At 43.5% G+C, this 9,880-nt stretch overlaps 1 protein-coding gene across 2 annotated transcripts in view; it reads left to right on the plus strand.

Moving 5' to 3' along the window:
* Window positions 1-5,165, plus strand: part of ryk (receptor like tyrosine kinase) — a 55,952-nt gene extending 50,787 nt beyond the window's left edge. For both annotated transcript variants that reach the window (XM_080833513.1, XM_080833514.1), the window contains 2 exons: window positions 2,386-2,522; window positions 3,722-5,165. In XM_080833513.1, coding sequence (XP_080689639.1) covers window positions 2,386-2,522; window positions 3,722-3,833 — 249 coding nt within the window. In that variant the 3' untranslated portion in view covers window positions 3,834-5,165. The remainder of the gene's footprint in view (window positions 1-2,385; window positions 2,523-3,721) is intronic.
* The last annotated feature ends 4,715 nt before the right edge of the window (window positions 5,166-9,880 follow it).

The raw sequence follows: 9,880 nt of genomic DNA on the forward strand, positions 1-9,880 counted from the left end.
AGCCGTGTCGCAAGTCTCAAGTGTTCTTCACTGGCACAGAAGAGGAAATTACCAAGGGGTGGAGAAAGGTCAGGTTTGGTATGTGATTCCAAGCCAGGCACATCCCTTCTGGGCTTCATTTGACCTGGCTCCTGGCTGCCAAGTTAGCGGGAAGGATGTTTCGCACTGTCAGGAAGACCCCCTTCTCCTCCTCTTCTTGTGGTGCTTTCTTCAGACCAGATTGACCTCCCTCCATCCTTCCAGCAGAGGTGTGGGACAATGGGGCCCTCGTTGTTGGCCAGACAGCAGGTCCCGACAATAAAGGGCGTCTGGGCGGAATGAGGAGCACAGCCCAGCCTGGTGGGACCAGGATGCCTGCTGACAGAGCGCTCTGTTGCTAGGCAGCGCTTGGCCAAGCCAAATGACAAGCTCAGTAGGCACTCCGAACATTCCAGCTTTTAATTTATTAAGTCTTGGTGAAGAATGGAAATTTAATTGGAGCCATTATCTGTATGGCCTGAGGCGTCTATGATGGAACTGTGCTTTGAATTCTGGGTGATCTCCGCTGCATTTAGGCACTTATGGTAGCTTGAATGTAAATATTCCAGGCCCCCATACACAATGTTACGTATCCGTGTATACATTGTAAGATACGTCTGTTTGACACTGAGAAGAAACAGGAAACAGAAACAGGAACACTGCTGGACCTAATGTAATAGGCGTGGGCTCTTCCTGATGTTACTGGCACTGTCAGTGGGGTGGGGCAGGGGAGGGCTAGCGGCTAGTCTCCCTCTCAGACCTGGGGGATGTGGTCAGTGTGTGTCTTTCTTTTTATGTGTTTGTTTAACGCAGAGATACTATTACTAATAGGCCTTTTTCCTTAGAACTGTGTGATGCAGTGCAATGTACAAAAACATGTTTTGTGGTCAGTTGAAATGAATTGGCAATATCCGTGCCTCCTTCCACACCAGAGATATGTTTGCAGACTACAGGGATGTTCATATGCCTTTTCATGTTTCTGTTTCTTGAGGCCCGCCTCTGCTTCCCCATAGTGGCTTTTGCTTCTGCATTGTAATTTCTCAAAAGAATGACGGAATGTGAATGACGGTGGCAGTGTGTATTCACCCAAACTGACTAAACTACTGACTAAATCTTAAAAGCATATCCCTGAATCTCTCAGGGCATTTCTACACGTAATAATACATGACTCATACACACTTTTAATGACATAATATGTAGTCACGTAACCAAGGCTTTTGCCCAATTGGACAACAAAACAATTATGCTCCCTGCTTTACAAACCTAACACACAGGAATGTATTGTATAGTGCCCTAATTTAGTACTCAGTTTTAAGGCTCCCATATATATGACTAGTTGTAGGGTAGATGTAGTTACTGCAGGTGTGATAAGGGATGTAGGCAAGGTTAACATGGATTACAGCATGGATTAGCGTTCCCTGGAATGCCGGAAATAAGTTTGAGTACAGCGAAACTAACTAGCATTGTATCTATCAGGAGGGATGCAGCATTTAATCTGTGCGTACCTCACCTCAGCAGCCAGTGAATGAGTCAGTCTAAAAGATCAAGAGTGGTCCATGGACCCTCATTAACCTTCACTACAAAACAAATCCACCAAAAAATTGAGTTTTCAAAAAAAATTACAATTTGCACCCCAAGGCCCAATTGAATAAACTGAAGTTTCCGAGCATTGTGTCTGGAACGCTTTGTTCCCAGAACGCTAACTGGCACAGCATGGCCCTCACTGGTCCCTAAAGGGGACCTTACCCCCTGCCCCACGACTCCAACCACCCCCCACATCCCCCAACTCCCTCCCATCAAGACAAGAACTAAAGCCACAAGTCTGCAGGGAGCTGGAGTTTTAGGAAAAGCACAGAAAAGTAAAGCTGATTTTCATCACATTGCTCAACATTCAAAAGGCCATAAGTAGGCCACAGCTATATGACGCCCCTTTGGCAGCACAAGCCCCATGATGGAAGACTAACAATCAGTGCTGCACTCCGCTCATCTGTCAGAAATTAGAAGGTGCCCTGTTGAGAGGGCTTGCATTGTTGTTTTTTCATATTGGTGCCATAATGGTGCCAATCGAGATGTTTCCTCAAGTTGCTTCAGTTTCTTGACTACCTGGGGGGGTGCAGGCATGTAAGACTCCCAGGAACTGTTGCGTCAAGTAGACACTGACTGTCTGTCTGAGCCAGGAAGATGTGGGCTGTCTAATGATGAAAAATTAAATTGCTTGTTCATGTTCCTCTTTCCATCTACTCCTTCCTCTTTTTAATTCATCCTAACACTCTTTCTTTGTCCTTCAACCTTCCCCTCTTCCTTTCCCTGTTCTCTCGTCTCCATCTTTTCCCTCACCTCCTCTTCTGGTCTTCTTACTCTCCTTAGTGGGCTTTTGGTGTGAGCCTGTGGGAGCTGATGACCTTGGGTCAGACCCCTTACGTGGACATCGACCCCTTCGAGATGGCTGCCTACCTGAAAGACGGCTACCGAATAGCACAGCCAATCAACTGCCCTGACGAGCTGTAAGTTCTTCACCCATCTGCGTACATGTGCTCACTCATTGGGAAGAGTGATGTTTGTTTAACACAGAGATGCATATCTTTGTCCTCAGAACTGTATGATGCAGTGCAATATGCAGAAGAGTTGTGTTCACACATGGTCAGTTGTTGGGAAATGTTTGAGTCATTCACACAGATGGAACAATCTGTCAATCAGAATAACAAATACGTGCCGAAAATTGACTTTCCCTCGCAAATGATTGACAGCTTCTCATTACCACAATCAATAGGGGTTCTAATCTTTTCATCTGAACTGTGTCAGCCACACATTTTCAAGAGGAAGCCAGTTACCCAGGAGGGGGTTTTCCAACACCAACACCGACACGACCCCACACCCCAGCCCCTCATCTTGCTGCCAGAGAGAGAACACTGACATTAACTGACTTGAACTCAAATAACTGCTGGCTATTGGTACAATTACAGCAGAATCTTATCGACATCCTCCAAACGCATATGAGTTGGATCACCTATCCCCAACTCTCGCCAGAAATCACAACACCCCCCTTTCCCTCGATTCCTTCACCGACATCACCCCCTCCTTCAGTCTTAGGTGCCTTGTCAGTCACACGAACCGGACCCGAGCCATTGGCTGATGAGCAGACTCCGGAACTGCACAGGAAGACCTAATCAGAGAGCTGGATCTCCAAAGCTTGCTTTTCCCTTGCCAAAGAATAGGTGTTGAATAGGGTTGTTTTCTGTGCGTGGGTCAAAAAAAATGGGGTATTTTAGGCAGGTAATGATGGATGGGAAAGTTGAGAGGGAGTCGAAGAAACTGAGGATTAGAGTGCGCGTTTTTCCATTTGTTCTTATGCAGTGAACCAAGTGTGCACATAGATTACACAATTCACTGTATCATCAGATCAGCCTGTCAGCTCCGTCTCCATTGTGGGTATGTATGTGGGGGTACAGTTAAGATATATGTCCTCCAGGAATCTTTGTCATCGAGTTATTTGTTCCTGTTAATTTTGTGAGATTGGTCTCACAGTGATCAGTGCTGTCTTATGTGACAGCTGTTACCATTCTGTAAGCCTGCGTAATAGTGATGCTTTGAGAGTCATTAAAACTGTCAATGTCGTACTGTGTTTTGCCAGATTTATTCGTTGACTGGTGTTAATAATCTCTACTTTTTTTTCTTTTTCTGTCTTTTCCATGTGCTAATGAAGGTTTGCTGTGATGGCCTGTTGCTGGGCCTTGGACCCTGAGGAGAGACCCAAGTTCCAGCAGCTTGTTCAGTGCCTCACAGAGTTCCATGCGGCTCTTGGGGCGTATGTCTGAAATACAGCCCCAGGCTTTTGGTCCATGCCCACCAGCACTACCTGAAAGGATTATTATGAAAAGAGGAAAAGAAACTAGTGCCTTAAGAAAAAAATGAGAAAGAAAAAAGACTTTCTGACGATGTTTTTTTTTAATTGCTTTTGTATTTTTTTAATTATAGAGAAGACAATACATTTCCAGAACTTAGATCAAGTTACGTCATTGGCATTTCTTGGGTCTTTTCCCCCCATTTTAAAACCCCGGAAGAGCACAAAGGAACCGTTATCACTTCACTGGAGTGAAAGGATGTGCCCTTTCTGAGTGCCAAGGTCCTTCTTGTTGCTTTCTTCACCGTGGAAATGCATACATCTTCACCTCTCGCAGTGAAAGATCACCCCAGTGCTTTGCCAGACACACGGCCACACTCCAGAGGAACTGCCATTGATGTATCCCAGACATCTTCTAGTGCCAAGTGCTTTCTGCCCCCTTTTTCGTCGGAAGCTAATTCTGGTCCCTACTCGAGCTTAAGGCAACAATGCTGAAGTGGTATCCTTCCGGAGAGGACGCGCTGCACATTTTTAAAAATGTGTTTTTGGACATGGCAGTGAGAGGCAACTCTCCATTGCGCTGAAGCGTAAATAGGATGCCAAAGCTGAAAGAAAGCAGCTGGTGTGTGTGTGTGTGTGTGTGTGTGTGTGTGTGTGTGTGTGTGTGTGTGGCTGTGTGTGTGCGTGCCTGCATGCATGTGTGTATATTACACAATCATAATGGAGCTTCAGCCATTTACCTGTTGGGGGCTCTGGTTACACCAGGTCAGACTGAGATGTTTGCCAATCCTCGTGAGGTCCCTCCAGCCAATCCCTTCACAGGAACATTAACCCGTAGGGTCCAATCAGATGCCGCCTTCTTCACATGCCATCCCAACACAATACATTCTCAACAGAGTGAGTGGACCAGACTGTACAATACACCAGACATATGCTGATACTCTCCACTGGTTTCCAACAGAAAACCAGTGTCTGGCTGGACTGTGGTACATCCTCAAAGGAAAGAAAGTAATTAGTCCTGCTCCTTTTTCTAAGTTTCACTGTTCTGTGTCAGAACTAAATGCACCATTTGAAACACACAAAACATTAATTATGGTATTATGGTAAGAAGAACCTGGTCACTGTGAAAATCATGGAGTGTTCTGAGCAGACACCATTTTCCTAACTTCCTTTTTTAGCATCTGTAGGGTCTTCTCCATGTGACTTCATGATCACCGCATGTTGATTTTTAAAGGTTATTGTGTAAACTGCTTCCTGATTTTCATACCCACCTACCAATTACAATGGGATCCTTGAATAAAACAGTCCTTCCATTGCATGATTGGTGTGGTTTTGTGATGAGGTTGGTTACTGTAAGGTCTGGCACTCTAAACAGTCTGATGATGAATTGAATATCCAAACCTTTGTCCCTCACACAACATTTAAAGGTTGAACTCTGTGCGGTTTGCATTGTCAGCCTGATTTACCTATCCACCCAAATAAAAAATGTAATCATAAAAAAAAAAGTCACAGAAAAAAGATGGCCCATGTGATAACTGATCTGATTTAGCCAGTAGGAGAACTCAGAGCCCTAAACAGGATTCACTAAAATGACCACAGATTCAACCATTGCCAGGGTTGTCTGAAAAACGTAACTTTTACGACAGTAGGAAGAGGGCCAGTTTATGATTTTACGTTTGACACAATGCTGTACTTCACCCAGTAAGTAGAGCATGGTATAGCCCAACCTTAAAAAGGCAGTATGCAACAATTTACTACTTTTGAAGCATGTGGCATCGCCAACTACATTGCCAAAAGCCACGAGTTGGCATTCTTGCCAATGTGCTATCAGTGCAAACTGTGCACTGCTGTTTCAAAGGGTTGTTGCATGCACTATCAGTAGTTTGATTCCTAGTTTTCAACAAAATCTCTTTACTGCTGCTTTTAATAGAAGTATCATCAAAACAGTCCTATTTAGTGTGTATTTGGCCCTTGGTGAAGTACTGTAGGAAAAGCACACTGGCTGTTTATTCCTACAGTTGTACTCTTAAGGACACAAGGTCAAAAGGTCAGGCCTGTGCTGTTGGTCAGGAAATGGGTGATGGCTGCTTGTTGGGCAATGCCTCTGCTCTGGTGGACTTCCTGACCGAAATGTTTGAAGTGTGTTTTATGTCATTTAGTCAGTTCAGATCATTCATCCACTATTGTCCTTTGGCATGTTGGCTTTCATTGGAATAGGAGATGTTTCCAGTCAGAGATGACCCAGTCTAGGGTTTGTGTATGTGTTGTGAAACGGTCCCCAGGAAATGTCTCCTTCATACTCCTAAACTGTTCAGAGGAAGAAATATCTCATGTAAACCTACAAAGAGTACTAAGGTAAAAGGGGCAAGATGGGTTCTGTAGAAGTCTTCCATTAAATACTTTTGTGGTTTGTGGAATTCATGGCTTTTCACTGTTTATGATTAAGTCACAGCTTTGCCGGATGGATAACTGTCTGCCTGGGTGTGATAAGTCTGTTTCCCTTTGTATTGCGATATGTAGGGGAGCTTTTGGCTGTATACATTCACCAACAGATTTGAACGCTGATATTTGGCCATTTTGATAGACAGACATTGTCTTTCCCCTACACACAGGAAAAGCGAAAACTTGTTTTTGTTGCACCCATTTGTGAATGAAGTCACAGAAAAATCAGCACATTTGTGTGATGGTGTAATGGAAAGTTATCACAAATCTAATTTGTACGGAAACCCTGAACAAGCCCGGCATGTTAAACAAGACCTCAACCTTAAATCGCTCCAGCGAGAAGCATTGTTGTATTGTTCAGACCCTTTGTAGGCATGCACACTTTTGCATCCTCTTTATGTACTCACTTTAATAGGGAGCCATGCTGTTCACTGTAGACAGAACTGAAATGTCCATATTATATATACAACAGTTTGAATTTCATCAAACCTACTTTTGATGAATGAGATGTTGAGTTCACACTGGTTATGTCACAAAGGGATGTCCTTTCCCAAATAGATAACGGTCTATGTGTGGCTGTGTAAATACAGGTATCTTGTACATTTAGACATCTTAATCATGCAGGTATCAGATAAATTGCCATCACACCCTTTGGATAGCTTAGTTCACTCTCAGTCATCACTAACCCAAACAATAACTTGTTCCAAAGATCACCTGTTACAAGATGTGTGTGACCAAAAACACAGGTCAGCAAGTGTGACCAAACTTTTAGCTCAACAGTTAATCTTGTATGTGATTGATACCGTGGATGATCGATATGACCACAAACATATTTTTAGGTCATAAGCCACGCTATCTTGCAGAGTGCTGTTCCGTCAGTTTGCTGCATATTGCCATCACACAAGACATATTTTTTTTTTTTTTTTTTTACAGCAGTCGCCATAAAAGGAGCAGATGGTCCGAGGGCCGTGCACTCGAGCCACCGCTCATCAGATTTGATGGTCAAATCAACACGACTATGAAGTGAGAAATGCCGCGTGGGCGGTGTCAAGAATTCCACTCGTGGCCCAGAATTCCAGGTGGAATGGTCAGAATGCTGAGTTCTAACCACATATCAGGCAGTCTAGCATGTTGACCTTGCAAGGCCACGACAGAAAAACACGTCCTCACACGCATAAGGAAAAGAATCTGCCCTGCATTTTTTCTTTGTTTAATAAAGAGAAGCTGATTGCCTTGAGTGCTCTTGCATCTTCTCTGTGCAGCTCCTCAGCACTGTACTTCTCATGACATGCTTGTAGTTTCTCATTTTACTCAGTACTGTCTGCATTGTGGATTAACTGTCTTTGTTAGTGTTTGCATAATAGTTCGTTTTGAATAAGACCAAGAGCGTCAGGTATTTTGTTTTGGTTTCCCCCCTTGTTCTCAGCAGCAAGTAAGAATTGGATGGATCTGCTCATTGCTTGAGGAAATAAGGCAGGCAATAAGGTAGGATTACTAGTTGTCTGGGCCAAAATTACTTTCAGGTCACATTTAGGCAGAAGGAAGTTATTGTCAAAACTTCGGTACTTGCTTAAGGTCGGGAATAGGTATGAATCTATGAAACCGATTTCATAGCAGCTTTATTACTGTTTAAACTGAGCTACATCTTGGTAGACACCAACTCCACATTTGATCTCCTGCAGTGTGCCATGCTTGGGCTTTTTGGCCTTTGGGCTATGCATCCACCTGCTCTCTAGCTTGACTCACAGTTACCTCCAGCTTCACACTGCCGCAGAATTATTCAGATTGTGTGGGGTTTCCCTGGCCTGTTGTGCTCTCTGACCTTGGTGTTTCCGTTATCTGGTGGAAGGAGAGGTTAGATGAGGTCATCAGATGTGCTTCCTCGACTGAGATAACCCACAGATGCGTCATCTTGGATGGATGTTGTGGTCAGATTACAAGATGTTTTGACAGGCTATGTGGTGTCTTTACAGCAACAGTTATGATGCAATATTAGGGAGTACGTAGATCCCTACAAATCAAGCAAGAATAGGAATAATGAATAATTAAATGCTGTTAATGCAGTGTCAACAAAAAACTTGCCATTACACACTGTGCTGACAAGAGTAATGAAGGGGAACCACACCTTTTCAATTCTCCAAAAACAAGTGAGGTTCATAGGTAAGGCCTATGAGAGACACACCTTTATTTTCAGAAGGTGGAAGTTTCAGAATTGGACGCCTTTCTGGACACATTCTTGTTTGGAGCTTTGCAGATGTCCTAAACTGTGTGTGCCTGAGTTTTTGTGGCAGGCTTTTGTAATGCCGCTGGTTTGATTAGGATATTTTCCAAGGTTTTCTATGCTTGCGCGTGGTGCTGTGCTAGAAGTGACCGGCAAGCTCGTTTTTGACTTGCTTAAGCATTGACTTGTGTAAGCGATATCAATATTTGTCAGAATTAAAGTTTCTTCAGTTGTTTGACGTCAAATGTCTTTGTAGATTTTATTTTAAATAAGTGCAGCCTGAAGGGTTAACAATACTTCCAGACTCCAGCTGGGTTTAGTTATCAAAAGATTCCAAACTTTTCTCTGAATGTGTTGAAGACCGGGATGCCTAGTCTCTGTTTTGATTGATACAGTCAAGATGTTCTCATCTGATGACCACAGAGCCCACCGTCTCAGACCATTGTGATACCCATTACAACATTTAGCATTCCTGTGTAATTATTCAAAAAGCTTTACATAACATTACAGCTAAAAATATAACTTCAGTGGAATAAAGGTTACACGGGTATTCATAATCAATACATGCAATTTTCGAGCAAAGGGGAAACAGAAATGCGGTTTAGCTCTTCACAGAGGTGTCAATTGTGCAGAGCGGGAAGGACACATGCCACTGCCTTCCATCGGCTTAATTTTGCCACAGGTGTTACATTTTCAGTTTTATTTGCGCGGAGTTTGATATACACTTACATGTAGCTACAGACAACGCTAACAATTTGACATTCAAACGCACGTGGAAGGAATTGTACAGTTTGTAATACTGCAGAATAGACAACTAGGCTACATGATACATTGATACATTAACTTGATAAATTTGTTCCTAAACATTTTTGCCTTGGCGCTCACTCACTCAGGCGCTTCACTCTGAAAGCTGCTTTCCGTCTGTCAGAGAAATTACTACGCTACTGGCAGTCATTCGCTCGGAGGCACATTTTCATGATGCTCAATTAATTACAGTCACCACAGTCATTACCGACAGTACATTTTTGACTCGTTATAAACGACTTCTCGGCTCTCTCTCAGAGGAAAATTGTCAGATGAGGAAGTATGGACTACACCGCAGCTCATCCTTTTGAAAACTACTCAGAAGACTTATAGAAGTATTGCGTGCTATTAACGGTTTAATCGTGTTCACGAGGGACCGTATGCTATGGCACTTATATTAGGCTACTGTTTTCTGGAACTGCCCTTTTGCAGGCTGCTTATGATGGTAATACATGAGTAACGTTACCTTGTCACAGGGGGATCCGATTAGACAGGTCAGGTGCGCCAAATATGGTCACCAAAACATTTGCGCATGGACATGTGGGCTGAGTCTT

This window comes from Sprattus sprattus, assembly GCF_963457725.1.
Source record: "Sprattus sprattus genome assembly, chromosome: 2".
NCBI lineage: Eukaryota > Metazoa > Chordata > Actinopteri > Clupeiformes > Clupeidae > Sprattus > Sprattus sprattus.